At 42.4% G+C, this 19611-nt stretch overlaps 1 protein-coding gene across 1 annotated transcript in view; it reads left to right on the plus strand.

Annotated features, from left to right (window-relative positions):
- Positions 1–107: 107 nt before the first annotated feature.
- The window catches only part of LOC104543031 (gamma-aminobutyric acid receptor subunit alpha-5), a gene marked incomplete at its 5' end in the record, with an annotated part of 27740 nt that continues 8236 nt past the window's right edge, over positions 108–19611 (plus strand). The window contains 2 exons of the mRNA XM_010187523.1: positions 108–190; positions 18864–19007. Coding sequence (XP_010185825.1) covers positions 108–190; positions 18864–19007 — 227 coding nt within the window. The remainder of the gene's footprint in view (positions 191–18863; positions 19008–19611) is intronic.

The raw sequence follows: 19611 nt of genomic DNA on the forward strand, positions 1-19611 counted from the left end.
CCTTCAGGAAAAGCTTGCTTGTGTCAGCACTCATGTATTACGGTCAGAGGTCTAAAGGGAAGGTGCCAAAAGAAAAATGATGTGTTTTCTTTTTACTCCCCCTACAGACTGACCATCTCTGCTGAATGCCCCATGCAGCTTGAAGACTTCCCCATGGATGCACATGCTTGCCCATTAAAATTTGGAAGCTGTAAGTTCTCTTCTGAAATAATAACTGGAAAAATCTGTTGTTATCTGGCTTTTCAGGTTCAGACATGTTTCGTACAATTCATTTGCCCTTTCCCCACCCCTTCCCTTTTAACATTGCTTATTAGCATCCCCAGTCTGCCACCCCTGCTGCTACCCTGCTGCTCATTTTCTGTGAGTGTGCTTTATCTGGCATTGCTGCCTTTCAGCTCATGCTTGCATGCTCTGTGATAAATGGTGAGCTGCTGGGTGACATGTCTTATATATCCACATCAAGCATAACCGCCACTGCTAGATGGAGTAGTAGATGCAGACAGCTAAGTCGATAACTTGGTTTTAGATTTGTAGAAAAATGGAGCTTTCATTGGACAATATCAGATTGATGTGCTATTGTGGTACTTAACGTGAATCAGACTGCAGTGCAATACCTACCTCACATATATTAAAAGAGATCTAGAATATTAAAAGAGGAAATATCTTTCCATTTGGCTTTAGTAAATCCAGTCCTGTATCTTGTTACGTGATGTTGTGTACACATGTATTTGTATATGTGCACATATTATTCTAAACTGTATGCTGAACGATGATTTTTCCTCAATTCCAAGCCTCTAATCCACCACACTGCTGCCTTGCCAGAAGCTTACTCTAAAAATAACCTCAGGGGATCAAATGGCTATATTTAAACACAAAGCTCTTAATTAAAGTACAGATGAGGCTACTAGAGTAGACATTTTTTATTTCGGTAATCAAATCAGAGGTTCCAGGTGCAATCAGTGTCTCTAAAGACTTTTGAAAATTACCAGGCAAGGCATTTTGCTAGTCCCTGAAGCCACCTGACTTCAGCATTTTTCAGTGTTTTTCAGTCATATCAATTTAGAGTCACTAATCCTAGCAAGATTAAGCTTTGCCTTTATCGTCTGTATTTGCCCTGGTTTAATACTGGCTATGCATTGTCTTCCAGTGAACATAATAAGAAGTAAAAACACTGTTTACAGTAACGATTACCAAATTACCAAACTTAAGATGAACTGATTTCCCTTCCCTCTTCCAATCTAGATAGACCCAGTTTCATCTGAATAGCCACCGGTATTTTACAAGGTCACTGCAGGTTCAAGTGTGTCCATTCACTTCAGCAACATTAATTTACAGCAAAGCCAATATAAATCTGAAGATCCATACACCCTTACACTCAACTTAAAAAATTATATGCAAACCATCTATTTCATTAGTTTAAAAATGGGAAAACATCTCACAGGAAACTGTCATTATTTGTATGTAGGGTTAAACAAAAGCTGCTGGAAAGAATCAAGATGAAAAAGAAAATAAGTTGTACTTTCCAGTGTTACATATTCTTTGCTGTATGGATAGATAGTTGAAGGTGAAGTCACACCTGTTGGTCTCTGGTGCAGACTATAGAACTGGGATGCTGGGTATTTTGCCAAAATCTTGCAAAATATGCAATATAGAACTAAATGGTACATATTTAAACAAAGAGCCTGATGCAGCAGAGATCTGAAGCTTAACCTTAAAATTAAATGGATGCTTCAATGCATTAGTAGATTAGGTGTCAGTAAAGTACAGGTTCTAACTCCCCCTATAGTAAGACAAAAAAAACCCAACAAAACGCAGACTTGCAAGTGCAGGAGATAACATTACTAGATAAGCTACAAATGCTTAGAAGGAGTACAATCTTCTATAGCATTGAAAAAAACCGCAACAGTCTGTCTGAATGCAATTATATGTTCTGCATGTGCCAAATAAGTTACATTTAGCACACAGGTAATTTTAAGTCGGGGTCAAAACACTGAAAAGTCATATTTTAGGCACATGAGGACTGAATGTAGTTTTAGTTCATGCTCCTTGCCACACTCAGTGTATAACCCTATATTTTGTAAGCTACTACAAGTTACCTTTTAAGTTCTTTCACAGTGTATAGACAGGGAGCCATTTGGCTTGTGCTAGTTAACAGCGGTCACCTCTGCAGTAAGTAAATATATAGGGACAGGCTGTAGACAATCTTTCACCTTTGGGAATATCTCTATTACTGATCTGACAGCTCATTAGTAATTTATTGTGATTTAAAATGCAGGTGTTTGGACAAGTAGCAGCCAGTAAATTTGGGTTTATTGAACTGGCCCAGATGTGTTTTAGGAGAATACAATATTTATTCACTATTTACAGCAATACAAGTTTGCAATAAGTCATCTTCAGGCTCTCAGCAAGACAAAGCCTACAGGGGTATATTATACACAAGCACATGCCCTTTCTGCTTTAGCTTTCCTCCCTGTCTTTTCCCAAAGAGTTTCTTTTTAATGGTCTTCTTTCCAAGCCAAAATAAGACTTTTTGCAAGGCCTCAAGGGATAGTATCATAGTCAATGTTAAACACATTATCAATAGAGCTGGGAGGGTGGAGAAGAGATGTGTGCCGACTGGTTAGAGGGTGGAGAGAGCAGGGCAGCAAAACAAAGCAGCCGGCGCACGGGTGGATTGGCAGCAGAAAGGATGCCAAGAAGTGATCGGAGCCACAGCAGAGGCAGAAGCAGGTTGTTATTTTTCTGGCTGTGTGAGCATTCACCACACTTGCTATAATTCAGCAAGCAAAAAAAAAAAAAAAAAGCCCTGACATTTCCTTCAGTATTAAAGAGAAGGAATGTTAATCTTGCTCACAGAAATAAAGGTGAATGTTGAATTCTTATGTCCCGTTTGACTGGTTTCTTGCTATATTAGTACTGTGGGAGATTTTATGGGCCTAGGCAACACTATATGTAGCACCAGATTAGTTTTAGAAATAACTAAAAGCAAGGTCAAATATGGGAAAAGGGATATAAAGTTACATTCACACACCACCTGCCAGGCAGTTCAAATGCCAGTTATACCTGCCAGGCAGTTCAAATGCCAATTACAGAAGTAGTACTTCTTCTGAGTGCCCTATGGCATGTCATGATCTTTCGAGGTCCCTTCCAACTCCTAACATTCTGTGATTCTGTGATGTCGTAAAATCTATGCTAGCCAGAGGCCAGAAGTTCAAGGGTGGCTTCTAATGAACTGAACAGAGCAGGTTTTAGTTGTAATCTTAAGTACAACGCCCCAGTGCTCAGGGCTGGCAAGATCAGTCGGGTCTGTTCCAGGAGGTGCATGCACACAGGTACTGTCCCTCCAGCCTTGCATCCCTGCTAGTGATAAGGCCATCTGTAGAAAGCATCCCACAAAAATCTCATTTAGAGGGAACTGGGGATGATGGATGAGTGCAGGCTTTTGGGTCTCTGCAAACAGGCTCCGCTCCCTCCGAACCAGGGGTGCTCAGTGGGAATGGCTGTGGCAGTCTGTTCATTACCTCACAGGTAGCATGGGCAGGATGTTGGATTTCTTCCATGGCTAAGTTTAAAATAAACTTTCTGTTGCAATTCTAGTGCTGGCCTGTACTCTAAATAAATTTGCTGGTCAAGCAGGATCTGATGAAACTTTCTGATGCCTGCCACAGTTTGGCTAGCAGCATCTTAGCCTAAGAAATTCCTCCTTACCCCCAAGCTATTTCTGGTGTGGGGAGGAGGAATTAGATAAGACAGCAAGGACATTAAAGCTAGGAAGCTTTAATGTTTCACCTCTTCCACTGATAGGCCTTAAGAGTACATTAAAAGTATCGTTTAGTACAGTTTCGAAACACCCATGTGTCACCGGGTAGGTAAGCATCATTATCTCCAGGGCAGCTGAGGCAGAGAAGTTAATTGACTTTTCATAAGGTCACACAGCAAATCAATGTCAGAAAAAGGATTAGACTCAACTTCTTTGGTTGGAGAGACAGATGTCTAATCCACTAGACCATGAAGGCCTCTGACCAGGCAACTGACTTAACTCCCAAATCTCATTTTACTCATGCGTTAATTATATCAGTTTTACCTAGCTCACAGGGTTACCCTGAAGATGAATTAGTTAATTGCTATTAGTGAACGTTAACCAGTGCTTTGACAATGTCAAATACTGTAAGGTTGGGTCTATTTATGGCAACTGTCTCTTGAAGGCACAGTGTCTAAGTACACGTAGTTATCAGATCTTGTATTGTGGAATAGACAAATGCAAGAATTTGCTGCCCACTAGTCATTCGGCTGCGAAAACCCCTACTATTTTTAGAATAAGTAGAGAGTCTAATGAATATTCTGAAAATAATGAGATCCCCTGGCTCATGAGCACGGGAAAAACAGGCTGGTGTTTATTCCTGATGAATTGAATTTGGCTGTGAAGATGGCGAAGGTTGACCACTGTAGATCAAAAAGGGAGCTCGCCAACTGTTCATGAGAAAACAACACTGGGTACAATTTGTAGTGTCTGAAGAAAGTAGTTAACACTGTTCATGTGTATCTTCCTTTTTAACAGCTCAATCGGAGTCATGTTGTCTGCTACGGCCTTTGATAAAGGAAAGCACACAGGCTATTTCTGTAGCAGGAGGCATGCTCAAATTGTTGTCCTCTAAGGTGGCTGGTGAAGTGTGAGAAGTATGGAGACAGTAACTTCACCAGTATCTCAGGATTTTATTGCAGCACTTAACATTAAGGCACTCACTGTTCACAAACTATCCATGCACCTGCAGCCACTGAGAAATTTCTCCAAAAAAGACTATTTTAAGAAAATTCCCCTGATGGCGATGCTTCCCTATAATGCTAAGAATTAGCTGAGATAGCACTGAGGTGAAGGCACCTACAAGGGGTTTCTTGATTTTGTGCTTCCCCCCCATTAGCACCTGTGAAGCTGCAGGAGAACTGCAGATGTGGAGGGAGAGCTTCAAAACAGAGTCCTTCTAAACAGACTCTAATTCTGGTTTAGTAAAATGTGACGAAGAATATATTCAGTCTCTCAAAACCTGTGGGTAAAAGTCTTGTATAAGAATATCATTAAATGACTAATAAATAAAGACAAATGTTAATTTTAGGAGGCTTATAAAAGATAAAACGGCTCTTTGGTAGGTTTTCCTGGGTTGCTCCCAGGGAGAGCTGGATCTGCAATCTCATGTGGAGAGGCAGAGCTTTTCTGTGACTCATCTCTATCAGCAGGCCAGAAGAGGCTACTGAGTCCATTCCTGAGAGCAGAGATAGGCCGCATCGCTTGTTGGCTCTGCTGGAAAGTGTTAGCGCCTTCTTCATGAAAAGGCACATGGAGAGAGCCAGGGAGGTTCTCTGTGGAATGCTGAGTGGACAAGTTCAAGACTCAGTTGTGATTTTGCGATTTAAGGCAAAAGACAACTTTAATACAGAAATGATAGGTTTGGTCTTTATGCAATGTATAGAGATTTTACTTGAAGTCAAGGGAGGTGTGCTGCTCACTCATGTGTCTTCTCTTACATTTTCCTAAGGTTTATCACAGCTTACATACTTCCATTGCAATGGACATTGGATGACTAAAATAAGGTGAAGCTAGCTGAATACTAAAATTCAGTATTTCTAAGACATTTGATATATTTCTCTGCTCCCTCCTCCTACCCCATGTTACCACCATTTACCAACCACCACTTTGGTCGGAATGCTTCTCCCCTAATTTTTACCTTTTTAAATGCTAAGTCTCTAGACGTGCTGGGAGAGATGCTTATGGCAGCATCAGACAGGCAGTCTAGACAGCTAGCTTGAAACAGAGGTGTAATTATGTTTAAGTCTAGCTGGTAAAGCTTAGGCATTTAGCCTGAACTACTTTTCCATACAACCCTTAAAATGAGTGGAGATGAAGACCACCTAATGGTATTGCTGTTATTTGCCTCTAGTTTCCTTGAAAACATGGACATAGGGCTAGTTGTTGGGCTGCGTTGTTTAAAAAATTCAATCTTTTAGCTCAGAAGTTCTTAATACACTGAAAAATACACGAAAAATCATAGGGATTGACTAGAGCCATGAGGCTTCTCTGGACTCCCCTAGATCTGCTCTGGCCCATACCTGTCCTGGGACATGGAAATACTCTGCTGCAAAATGAGCAGTGTGGTTTTGCCCATATCAAAAGCTTTGTATTGACAGCAGAGCCTTGGAAAATGCACAGGATGGATCCATGACAATTTTAGATACACAAATCCGTCACAAAAAAAAACTATTTTTGTTAAGTGCCTTAGGACAAGATGAATCACGTTTTACAAGTTCCTATTTTTCTGCAATACTAGCTCAGATATAGACAAGTATTTTGTACCCTGGTCTGAGAAACTTAGAAGTCCATTTTTCTCTACATCACTAGCTAGTTTTATTAGTTCAGAAGAAACAGTCACTGCTGTAGATTAGTTAAGTGTTATATATGTTAATGGTGACCTTTTCTATCTCTCCTATGTACTATTTTGGCTATTTCTGCTGGAAGTCACATTTTTTCAAAGGATCTTAATAAAACTAGCAGCAGGGCACTTCAGTATAGACATAACTTTACCATTTCTGCAAGCATCGTTTGTAAGCTATGCTGTTCCTTCTGCATTGAGTAGGGTTACACCAAAAGATACTTAAGCTTTCTCACAAGTGGTGCAACATAGCCTGTACTCATTTCAGATACACATGTATAGCAATATAGCCTCCTCTTTAGTCCAGTATTTTGGGCAGTCAGTGCTGCCAGCAGCTTCATCCTTGCATTGAGTCACACAATCTGTGTGGAGCATTGCAGCCTGGAGTTCCAGAAGGGCAGGGGATTCAGGAAGCATGGCATGTAAACGAAAATACTGTAATATTCAAGTATTTCAGAGATCTAAGAAGCCTTTCTTAAAAGAAATCTGCTTAGAAATTAAAATGTAGGCTCCTGGGTCTGGACTGCACGGTGCAGGTTTCTGCAGCTGCTGCTGTTATGGGACCCCAGTCTGCATCAGAACTGGTAAATAAACATGGCCCTAACTTCTCACGTGTCTGGTAGGTGTCCCACAGAATTTATACCTGCTAGTGTGACAAAAGGGAAAAGGACCCTTTCTAAAAGCTTCCTAAAATTATCAGATCCATTTTTCTTCACCCATTAAAATGACACATATTCAGGACTCACCAGAAAAGGCTGGAGAACTCGGCTAGTATCCTCTTCAAGCATTTGCAGTCACTGTCATTAATTAACTTTTCAAAGACTTTGTCACATATATATGGTTACTGTTTGCACCAAGATAATTTTAAAAATATATTAAAAATGCAGTGTTTGCTACTGTCCAGTCCTCTGAGTGTGTGATTGCTTCCCTGTGAAACACTGCCCAGCTCTGGGTCAGTCACTTCCTACTTCTGGTCACCCCCTGCTCAGAAGCCAGTGAGTTTTTCCCACTTAGGCACATAACAGAGCGAAAAAGGGAGGTCAGCAAGAACGGGGAATTTGCCACGTGATCTGAAAAAGCTGTGCTCTTCCCTGTCTGTCTCACAGCCAGCACTAACCCCAGGTTGCAAACTCTGCTTATGTGCGGTGGCCAAGGGCTCGGCTCCCCACCAGCTTGGAGCAGCCGCTGCACAGGCAGGATCGCCTTTAATGAAACCCATTTTTATATCGGTATGGAGTGCTTCCCGGGGCCACCCATGACAGCTTTTGTAGATACTGCAGAGAGCCCCTTGAGCAGTCACCACTGAAAGCCTGCATGCCTCCTGCCTGGGGAAGCAACCTCTTCATCAGGAGGTGGCCCACGTGCATCAGGCTTTTCGGGGGGGAAGCAAGAAACCTCAACCCGTGGTGTTTTTGGCTCAAGGAAACAAAAGTTCAGGCACGGGAAGGAATTAGTGTGGAGGTACTCAGCGGTGGGGTTTTTTTTGTCTCGCCTGGAAGAGGTCTAGACATGATTGTGGCAGAGCGATGTGGAGATCCAGGTGCTTTGCTGATGGTACAAACATCAGCATGTGTTTCCCACTCTGGAGATTTCAGCTTAAATTTAAAGGCTGTGCAACTGCCTGATTACAGGAAAACAGTGATTCAATTTGGGTTGTCAGTGGTAGAAAACTACATGCAGAGACTCTGTGCTTAATGTGCATAAGCTTTCAAATGACCCTTGGGTGCAAAGTTGCAAAGACATTGCTGGGCCCATAATGCCCTGAAAGGCACAGCAAGGGCTTACAGTTGCCAGCCATGGATCACTAGTTTATGTCACAGGTAAATAGGTTATTATTTGTAAATGGCACAAATGGGTAAACACTGCTCTGCTGCTTTACAAGCCAGGTTTTTAATGGCTGTTATTTTCTAAGGTGGCTGTTTCTGTGGCTTGTAAGCATTTCATAAACATTTCTGAAATCATTCTCATGATGCTGGTGTGAGATTGGTAGGTCTCTGCCGCCTGCATTTTGCAGGTGGGGATAAAGGAGGCAAAGAGCAATTACAGTCTCTTCTGAGCAAAGATAGAGTGGTTCATTACCTGCTTTTATTGCCTCTGTCGTTATGGGTCCCTAGGTTCAATTAGAGCCTCCCAGTGCTAAGGCAGTAGATTAATGACAAAATTACTTGCCTAGGGGATTTTTTTTTGGGGGGGGAATGCTGCAAGACACTGCTGAAACTTGAATTTCAGTTTCCAGTCTGGCAGCTCCTTCATGACACCTCAGACTCTGGTGGGCCAGATAGTCTTCCCTCCACATTGCCAGATCACACATTAGCCTTCTCCCCTACACAGAGAGCCAAGTTAGCCCCAGCTGTGATCCAGCACTGCTGCAGTCCTAAACTAGCAAATGTCTTCAAAGGAAATGGCTGTTTCGTGTTGTTTGCCATGAAGAAATGGGAGGGAAGGAGGAGTGAGAACGAAAGCCTGAAGGGCCTTCTGTTTTTTTCCATATTCCCCATCATACCCACTGAAAGTCTTATCACAGCCACCCTGTGCTAGCAGCTAGTTGTTTTGCTGAAAGCATCCCAGCTGTAAATCTGTCAGCAAAGCTGGGATTCCTCCCTCCTAAATTTATATTTCTGGAGAGTAAATATATACAGCTGAGCTGATCACTCTCACCCTCTTATAGTTAGGGGAGAGAAGTAGATATTTTTAGGCTCAGGTTAATCTCCTCCTAAAGTAGATGACTAAAATAGGTCAGCCAATGGCTGTAGATAAGGAGATGTTTTGCTTGTGCACAGGAAAGATGAAACAGTGCACATCTTTGCGTCTGGGTCTCCAGGACTGGAAGGGGCCAGTTCCCAAAGAGAGGACCTGAGCCTGAGTGCCGTGGCAGACAGCAATCAAAATGGGAGTGCCTCTGGTAATCAACAGCTCGCCTTGGAGAGGCTGCTTGTGTCCACCACAGAGGTTGGGCAGTTTGAACCAATGGCCTTGGGAGGTTTTGTCCCCTTCCCTTAAATACAGGGCTGCATTGCATCCCACAGGAAGAGTCTGTAATCCAAAGTTTTAGATGACTGCAGTGCTGGTTTAGGGAATAAGTTCTAGTGATCAGAGCAGTATTAAAGTGTTTGAATAATAATATTTCAGCCTCCTATCTCTACACCTATTGATTACATTCACACGGTGTTATTAATGTAGCAGTAATTCTGAGATTTGCTAATTTTTTCATTAAGGGACTGGTTTCAGAAAGAAAGTTATATATTTAGTTCTGCAAACAGTCCCAACGACTCTTGGCTGGTTTCAGGTCCTACTGATTTATAAGTGAGGATGCCTGGACTGGTAAGCTCAGTAGACAATCTGTGATGGGCAAGTTCCTGGTGCCACACAGGTGGGTGAGAAGAACGCCCATTGATTACGATGGGGTCGTGGTTTCATTCTGTGATGTTAGATGTGACCAAAAATATCACATTTATGAAGGCACCCTCCACAAGAACATCAAAGGGAGTATTTTCTAAAATGCACTCCACATTTCTCAAAAGAAACTTCAGTGGTACTCCTGGAGAGCTGATCACATTAGCTTTGCTGATATTAAGCATCAGCTTGCAAAATGAGTGGACCTCAGAAATCAAGATTGCTTAGAGATTAAGATACTATGCAAAGTGAGTAATGATGTCAGTCACACTTTGGAGAATACTCTTGTTTACCTTGCAAAAAGTAAATTAAATCTCTAACAATCTTCCTCATGACCATGCTGTTTTTTCTAATGAAGCAGTTAATATAGCTGCCTAATGTATTGATTGGAAATTCAAAGTTCATTAAATGTTAGTACTGCACTCAAACTGGCCAACTTATTTGGAATTACCATATGCTGGGCCTTAGTCACCCCTTTCAGGCAGCTCACAGCAGGCATCCCACAGCGATGGGTGGCACAGTTTAGTTGTCTACACCTGCGTGTCTGTTGCTGTTTGAGGTGTTCTGGGCTGCCTCATGGGAAAACTTTGCTGCTTTTTTTTCTCTTTTTTTCTGTGTGGAGCCTGAGGACCTGCTGTCCCAGGACACACAGCTCAATTTGGTGTGCTGTGCCTGGCTTTTCATCCAGGTGCCTATATTTTCAGATTTCACAGCAAGGAGTCAGTCGCGGTGGTCCCAGTGCTTGGGGAATGGATGCACCGCTCTGAATGCTCCCCTGTGGCCACATGGGCGAGCAGGATGGGGCAGGGAAGAGCTGATGCTGTCACCAGCGGTACTGCCTGCATGGTGGCAAGTATGGACACCTCTTTAAGGGGCATGGCTCAAATTGCGGTGCTGTCTCCACAATCATCCTTCAGAGACATTTTGTAGTACTCCACACAGCTCCTAGCTCAGGGCTCTTCTTAAACGGTGTAGTAGCATTCTGGGAGGGTACTGTGTCTGACTGAATTATCAGGACAACTGTTCATTAGTATTCATGTTACATTTGTCATTGGTATGACTGTGATTTAGTGTACCAGCTTGCAAATAGTCATTTTATTGTATTAAAGCAGTCGGCAGCCTTGCATATGCTAATCATGAATCACACCTCCAAAATCATAAAGTTGCTCTGAGGCAAAATCATAAGGGTTTATTTGTTTGTTTTTTTTACTTTGCTTTGTATTTTTTGAGCTCTAAGTCAGGTCACATTTTGGAACTTCTAAAATCAAGCAGGACCTTCCACCTGTTGCTTGTTTTGAAAAGCCGAAGAAAATGGCTTTTACAAAACTCTGTGTCTCAAAATTAATTTGTCAGGAATCTTTGGTTCTGTATGTCTCACCACCTCATGGGTACAGTCTGTGCTTCCATTTCATTTCCAAGCCATGGACACTTCTATCACATTCCTATTCCCACCTCTTCCTGAGGTGAGTTATAAATTACATTCTGAAACAGAGTCATTTTGACCTAACTTAGGGCTTTACTTTTTTTAGTAATGATCAGTATAGTATATTAGTGTTGCTTAGTAATGAAGTCTCTTGAGACTTGTCTGGCACATTTTTCAGAACATCCTATTCTATTCCCTGCAGAATGTGACAACAGGATCAAATAAAATGGTGTATCGGGAAAACATATAAAATACTGCCTATGTTATCCAATTATATTTTTATTGTAACTTCTGCAAGGACAGAAACAATAATTTTAGTAATGCTGAACTTCCTACTTCCCCTTTCACGGCCAATGGTGTCTTTTGTCATCAGTTTTCATACAAGAATTTTTTCAAGTCCATGAATAATTTCCTCCTTGGATGTTGACCATTGTCCCATCTACATGATATTGTGCCATTCCAAAAAGTTTTATTCCGAGCATTTAGTTTCTACTCATGTCTGGAGCACTGTGTCCCATGCTGAGCTCCCTAGTACCACAAAAATGTAGACTTCATATAGCGAGTCTGGCACAGGACCACAAAGATTGTTTAAAGACTGGAGCATCTCTCCCATGAGGAGAGGCTGAGAGAGCTGGGACTGTTCAGCATGGAGAAGAGAAGGCTCAGGGGGATCTAATTCATCTGTATAAATACCTGTTCAGAGGGAATGAAGAAGAGGGAGCCAGGCTCTGCTCAGTGGCACACACTGACAGGACAAGGGACAGTGGCCACAAATTAAAAAAAAAAACAACAAAAAACAACACAAAAAAACCCAGAAAAACCCCATTAAATTCTATCTGAACATGAGAAAACATGTTTTTACTGTGAGGGTGACTGTTCTCTAGAACAGACCAGAAAGACTGAGAAATCTCTATCCACAGAGATGTTCAAAATGTGACTGAACGTGGTCCTGGAAACCCTGCTTTTGCTGTCCCCACTTGAGCAGGGGACAGCAGGGGTGGGACTGGATGATCTCCAGTGGTGCTTTCCAGCCCCAATCATTCTGTGATTCTGTGTGATGTGAATTTGTAATCCCATGTATTTATATATGTTACACTTGTCTGTAGCACATATTTAAAATAATGCATGCTGTTCATCCATGTGCTCTAAGCTCATACCAGTTTAAATGATCAATCTTAATTCTGATTATTTCAGGTCCCTAAAGTATTTTCCATGACCCTCAAATTCTCCCAAGAGCAGCAGAGTTCATCACACTATAGCAAAAGTCTTCATTTTATGCTCTTAATCATTGTATATGTTAACATATTTCTTTTAGTATTTAAATTGGTGTTTTACTTTAAAAACTGACTGTTACAAAAAGCTATTTCCCCCTAGACTCAGTCCATGCATATTTAGCACCATGTCTTGTTATTTTTATATTTTAAATTACATTTTTACTAGATTTATTTTCCATTAGTTCTTCCTATAGAGTGATCTCATTTGTACATCAATTCATTCTCATCAACTCAATTTAGTGAGAAATTCCAATTACAGAGCTCAAATCTGGCCTCAGTGGCATAGGCACAACTGCTGACAGATGCTTTGTAACAGGTTAAATTCATGCACAAACCAGAAGAAACCCAGCCTGACTCTTAGAATTCAAATGGGCACCTGGTGGCTTAGTAGCAGCACTGGTTTACTGCCTGCAGAAGTCTTTGGGAGGTTGTAATTTGGACCTCTGTTGAGTTGCCTAACAGCCTCTGAGTGAGTCAAATACATTAATGGATAGATAAGATAGAAAGATAGATATTTGTATGCATATTCAGATTGTAATTGGAGCTTCTAAAAAAGAAGCTTCTTTCACAATCAACAGGCTTTGATGGGGCTTAGATTAGGCAGTCTCTCAAGATTAGGCAGTCTGATGATCCTGTGGTATATACTAAATATGATGATAAAGGCTAAGAATATAACTGCACAATTGTAATCAATAAAATGGAAAACAAGCCAAGAGTCATCTTTCTACAGTATCTCTTTACGTAAATTCAGCCTCAGATTAGACTAATTCTGAAGGAAAAGTTCCAGCCATGGTTTGTAGATAAATGGTTTGTTTAACTGTGGGATGCAACTCAAGCATGCAGGGTGGGCACCCATACACAGATTCCATATTTCACAGGTTGCATTCACTTAACTATGCAGACACTGCTTTTATGGCTTCGTGTGAGGTCTGTCAAAGTGTTTAGGGGGTGTTTTGAAGAGGGATTCTTTTTTCCTATGTCCTGTCTTGCAGATATGAAAACTTATTGGCAGACTTCAGTATTCATTTTTTCCATGGGTTATAGCTTCAAAAAAATCAGTTCTAGCAATTTATCTGAATCTCAAGGATTCAAAATTTGTACTTAGCCATCTACATTTTGGTTTATTTGACTTAAGGAACCAAGAAACACTTCACCCCCCCACTCCTGGAGTTTATTCCAATGTGGAAGAGAAAGGAATGGGACAAGGGAGAAGGTCTGCTGGCAGCCACAGGTGCCACCACTGCTCTGTGGTGAGGCAGTGGCAGGAGAAGACTCCCTGTTTGTGGGCTGCTTTTTGAACGTATAGGAGGATGCTGCACTGCTCATACTGTTTCATTCACAAACAGGGGAAACAGGGCACCTGTCAGTGCCAAGGTGAATGGCAGGGATCCTCCAGGTCTTACCAATTGCTTGCTCTACTTTATTGGACTTTGTCTTAAGGTATTTCCTCCCTTTGGCTGTGGTTGCTCCCCTGCCCTCTGTTCACTGGCATTAAGAAAGACCACATCATGCTTTCCTTGCCAAACATACGAGAACAGGAAGAGGGTGGGAGAAGAGCAAAGGACATCTTTACCAGTTTTGTAATTGTGTGGTGCGTGTTGGACTTAGGATGCAGAAAAATGGATCTGCTCATCAATAAGCAGATAGGATAAGAAATTACTTATTTCATCATTCCAGTAAATGATAAGCCTGCAGCCATTTATCAAGTGTTCACCAGAAATAAATGTCTGTTGTCTTTTTCTTATGTTTAATAACATTATACCTCTCTGTAATTTTAGCTGTTCATATCCACTGCTACCTTTTTTTTTTCTTTTTGAAAGTGTGAGCTTAGAAGAGAAAGAATAATTTAATGAGGCTTCCCCCTTCCTTTGGCAAGTCAACAAAATGATTGTAAAGAACACCAAATTAATTCTTTGAATTCACAAAAACAGAAGCAGACCACTTGCTTAAAGTAGAATAAATGCAAAAGAGTCTCACTGGAATTTTTAGTGGCTTTGAATTTGAGTTTGCTTTTACAGCAACACCAGCAGCATTCTCCCAACTTGCTAACCCAAAGGTGCTACTACGTTTTTCTGTCACCCTTTGGGAGACTCCTTGTCCCTCTAATGTGTACCAGGTAGAAGAGGTGAGGGCTTTATTCCTTTATCAGCAGTAAATCATTCTTATAACTCTAGAAAGGATGAGCTGAAGCTCTTCAGTCCTTCAGCAAGTGTGGCTGGTAGGTAACCTACTATAAGCTTTACTTAAGTGGAGGAAGGTTTTTACACAATTTGGTATGAAAAATACCCTCTCTCCATTAGCACCTGCTCTCTCCTGATAGCAAAATAATATTATTCCAGACTACTCCCACACTTTCAGCTTTCAGTATGACTGTGCCTAATTACACTGCATGGCTTATCAGCAGCAAAGCTGGAGCTTTTGGTAGACAAATTTGGGATAATTGGAGTTTGAGGTTTTTGGAAAGATGTGGCAGAAGGTTTGAGGTCGGTAGACAACTACCTACATAGTTCATAGGTTTACCTGCCTGACAGTCTGTCTAAATGACCAGAAAAGTGGTTCAGCTGCCACACCATGGTCATGGAGTGGCCTTTTCCTTTTAGAGGTGTAAGCTTCTTCCAAGGGTGCGTATCGACTGAGGGGCTGGCTATATCTGCTTACATTCACATTCATGTTTTGCCATTTTTTCAGTTCTTCTCTTTCTCCGAAGGCTTAGACACTCAGAGCCCAGCCCATAGTGAGGAATGGAGGCACCAGCCCAAAAAGTCTTATATTGCAGCTTTTTAAAATACAGACCATCCTTTCTTAATACATTTGGGACTGGCCTCAAGTTCTGCTCTTCCCTTCCCAAGTGCTCTCTCTTCTCATCAGCTGGCCTGGTTCAGGCAGCCTCCCTTTCCTGCAATGGTTTCAAAAGAAAGCAGCCTCATGAGGTATTGCTTGGGCATACCTGTGAGATCTGGGTGGAGTTTTGGCATCTTCTGACCTTTGTCGCAATTACAGAATTATTTTTTGCAGGAGGAGGTGCTGGGCTTCTCCAGAGTAGGAACCTCCAACTCTATACTGATGCATGTGTTTAAGTACCCAGTAAGGGCTGCAATTCAGATCAGGGACACTGATTTATTTAGGATCCCCAAGGCTAGGCAGAGCAGAGAACTAAAGCATCTGAATACTTGTTAAGCCTTCTAGGCCTATGTTCCCATGTGGTCGCAATTTCAGTGGAATTTGGTTACAGTGCTCTCACTGGGAAGCATCTAGTCAGGCTGAATTATTGTGTGTCATTGGCGGAAAACCAGACAAACTCAATTATCCCAGTGCCTGGGATCCTTGCTGTAACAGGGAACTGCTATGGTGGGATGCATCTGGATCATCCCAGCAGGAAGTCCAATAGGGGTTTTTTTTGGCAACAAAAATAGGTAAAAATCAAATTCTCTGACAATTCCAAATCTGCCTAGACATATCCAGCGTTCACTGGGGATATTGGCACATGAGAAACATATACCAGATAAGCATTTAAAAAGGAGGGCTTTCTGCTGCAGTTTTTAAATGGATCCATCTCCTCCTAGTTGGGTTTTCCAGATCTGGCTTTGGAATTGTTTACATCATCTTGTGAACTTGTAATCATCTCTGAGATGAGAAAGTATCTCAGCTCTAAAGGGAAGGTGAAATTCCATCACTTTTTGTGATGCAAATATTTTGAAATAGTGAAGACATTCCTTCTTAGCCTTTCAAAATGGATCATGAGATGTAATTACAGTAATTTTACTGCACAGCTCTAAATACAAGCACATGGAAGGCGTTTGGTTGCATGGCTAACAATGGATGGAGGATTTGACTTCCAAACCCTGGACCAGCCCCAAACACAGCAGCAACAACTGTCAGATACGTGGCACAAAAGATCACATTCTATAATTATCTTTCTAGTGACAGTATTCCATATTTTTTTTCTCTGAAGATTATCCACTGCTTTATTATGTGGTCCTGCCCCCTCCACCCTCAGTTAGGAAATTGTGTCCTGATCTTCATCTGAATCTGCCTGAAACCATCTTTCTGGAGATTAATTTTTTTTCCCTTCTATCAGTAGTACAGGAAATTCACCCTGGTTTTTAATTTCTGTATGCAAGTATCTATACTCAGCGCTTGAGTTGTGTCTCAGCTTCTTGTCAGTGCGCTAAATAAATTGACCTCTTTAAGCTTCAAATCATGACTTGTTTTCCAGTCCATGGAGATACTTGTGGCCCTCTTTTGAACTTTCTCCCCTTCTCTGTCCTCATTGTTTCCATATCTTTTCTGCCGTGTGGACAACAATGTATGCTGTACCTAGCCTAGCATCCAGCCTGTGGCAGCACTTCCCACAGATGCCATAGGAACATTAACAGTGAAAGCAAGATGCTGCTTTCTGCTCTGCTACTTGCTGCAGTATCCAAGTGATCTGCTGTTCATTGTGCTATGCATGTATGCCTGAACTGGGATGACTTCCCACTTTCTGCTTGATGTTCCTGGTTGTATGAATCCAGGGACCACCATAGCAGGCTCCAAGGGGACCTTATTGTGGCCTTCCAGTTCCTGAAGGGGTCCGACAGGAAAGCTGGGGAGGGACTTTTTACAAGGGCAGGTAGTGATGGAACAAGGGGGAATGGTTTTAAACTGGAAGAGGGTAGATTTAGACTAGATGTTAGGAAGAAATTCTTTACTGTGAGGGTGGTGAGACACTGGGACAAGTTGCCCAGGGAAGCTGTGGATGCCCCCTCCCTGAAAGTGTTCAAGGCCAGGTTGGACAGGGCTTTGAGCAACCTGGTCTGGTGGGAGGTGTCCCTGCCTACAGCAGAGGGGTTGGACCAGATGATCTTTAAGGTCCTTTCCAAAGTAAACCATTTCGTGATTCTATGATTCTATGATATTTCTTGCCACTGCAGTGCCTCAGAAGCTCACATTGACCCACTCTGAAAATTTTTGTTTTCCATGGAGTTCCAGCTTTCCAAGTCAGTTTACGGGCCCCAGCAAACAAAACTTGCAGCCTGTTAGAGCCAGTGCATACGATCCTTCTATCTGACCTCTTGCTCTTGACTCTCAAGTCCTTATCTGGAAAGCCACTCTGTATTGCCTCCTGCACAGATTGCATTGAACTAGAACATGAGTTTTTCAGAAGAAAATATTCTGCATCCCCAACTTAAAATTTATAGAGTGCAGAAGGTGAGATATTAGTGTTTGACTTTAGACTGCTCCCAAATCTATATGCATTTCACCTCCTATGTGTAAAGTAAGCCTTGCCTGCTTTCCAGAGATTTTAGTACGAGGGACTTCATCCTACTGTAACATAGCTGCAGTAATGTTACCTAAAAGCTTCCATTGATCAGAGTGCCCTAAACAGTGTGAAATCTAGTTATATTATATAAAATATATATTTAAATGTGTAGTTGGCTCCTGCATCTTTTGAGACTTTATCTGCAGAGGAGGCTTAAAATATAAAACCAACATTGTGAGTCTTTCTAAAACAAAAATAAGATTCCCTCAAAATAGCATAATTACTCCAGGTGTCAGAGCATTAAAAATAACAGCAACATTACAGAGGAAGGAATGAGTTGTCAGTACTGCTGCTACCCTTATTTCCTAGGACTTCCAAATGAATGTGGCAGAAACCTTACTCCATTTGCATCTGCAGGTGTATAGATGTTTCTACACCACCACCCATTCACTCTGGTACACGCAACCCCCCCACTCCTGCTCTCCTTCATGCTGGCTCACCCCTGGATCGTGTCTCTGCTCCTCAGCATCATAGGCACAGTCAGACACATCCCAGCTTCCTTTATCTACAGCCGTCCCCTGCACACAAAACCTACCCCCTCATCCAGGCATACATATCCCAGAGTCAGCACACACACATCAGACTGTGCACTTGCACACAGGGTCACTTAGTATTTTATCCTGGAAATGGGACAAGACACAGAACGTCCCTGATGTTCCCATTCTCAAGGTGTCTGAATCCTTTTGAGGAGGGAAATCAGCAAAATGCCTTTTGCAGCTTGCTGAGGTGTAGGAGCTGCCAGATAGGTGGGTATGGGTTTAAGCTGCTCTCTCCCAAACTGAGAGGTTGTGATGGATTTTATTTATACCTTCACTGTTCCAGCCTTTGACAAACCATCCCACACATCTGTTATATTAGAAGGCTTCAATCTAATATTTTTTGAGCCGGGCATATGGAAACATGATTATATCATCTTTATTTGTTTTTCTCCATTCACTTGTCCATTCTTCCCTCTCCCCACTGTTTATCATTAAGGATCCACTAAAATATTACACAGTGTTTTTCACTCATCACTGTCTTTTCTTCCTCCTCACCCTTTTTGTCGACAGATGCTTACCCCAATTCTGAAGTGATCTATGTGTGGACTAATAGCACCACAACATCTGTGGTGGTGGCCGAAGACGGTTCACGACTTAACCAGTACCACCTGATGGGACAAACTGTAGGAACTGAAAACATCAGTACCAGTACAGGTAGGGCGAATGTTTCCATCCCGTGGTTGCTGATGGCTGGAGCGGGAGGGGAGATCCAGAGGCTCCAGTTATTTTGCAAGGAGAATAAAGAAGCATCCATGGGAGGTGGGGTGCGAGGGAGATCGTGTGCAGGTTCCTGGCTACTCATAAGAGGCACTGAAACACCGAGGGGGTGAAACGCTGGCTCTCCAGTACACTGCAAGGCTGTAGCTGAAGATGCATCCAAGCCCCTGCTACTTAACGGGAACGCCGGAGAAGCTGCACGCAGCTTCTTGGCGGCTGCCTTTGCTGCGGCTGCCAGCGCTGTTGCTGGCTTGTTTCCCTGTGGGAGGAACCGCCCGCGGAGGCAAACACCACCCACGCATTTGATCCGTTTCAATCATCGCTTTAAAATTACTTGCTTGATGAAACCATGCGGGGGAGGGGGACTGTGGCGTGTCCCTGCAGCGTGTCCGGGGCGGACCACGTGGCCGGAGAGGAGGTGCAAACCCCGAGGATTCCCATTTCCTCCCGTAGCTGAGAGCGGAGGCGCCAGATGTGGCAGCATTAGGGAGCCAAAGAAGCTTTAATCCCAGGCAGGGCACCCACGTGAGCCGTGCCGCCC

The sequence above is a fragment of the Mesitornis unicolor genome, unplaced genomic scaffold (assembly GCF_000695765.1).
Source record: "Mesitornis unicolor isolate BGI_N332 unplaced genomic scaffold, ASM69576v1 scaffold37296, whole genome shotgun sequence".
Classification (NCBI taxonomy): Eukaryota; Metazoa; Chordata; class Aves; order Mesitornithiformes; family Mesitornithidae; genus Mesitornis; species Mesitornis unicolor.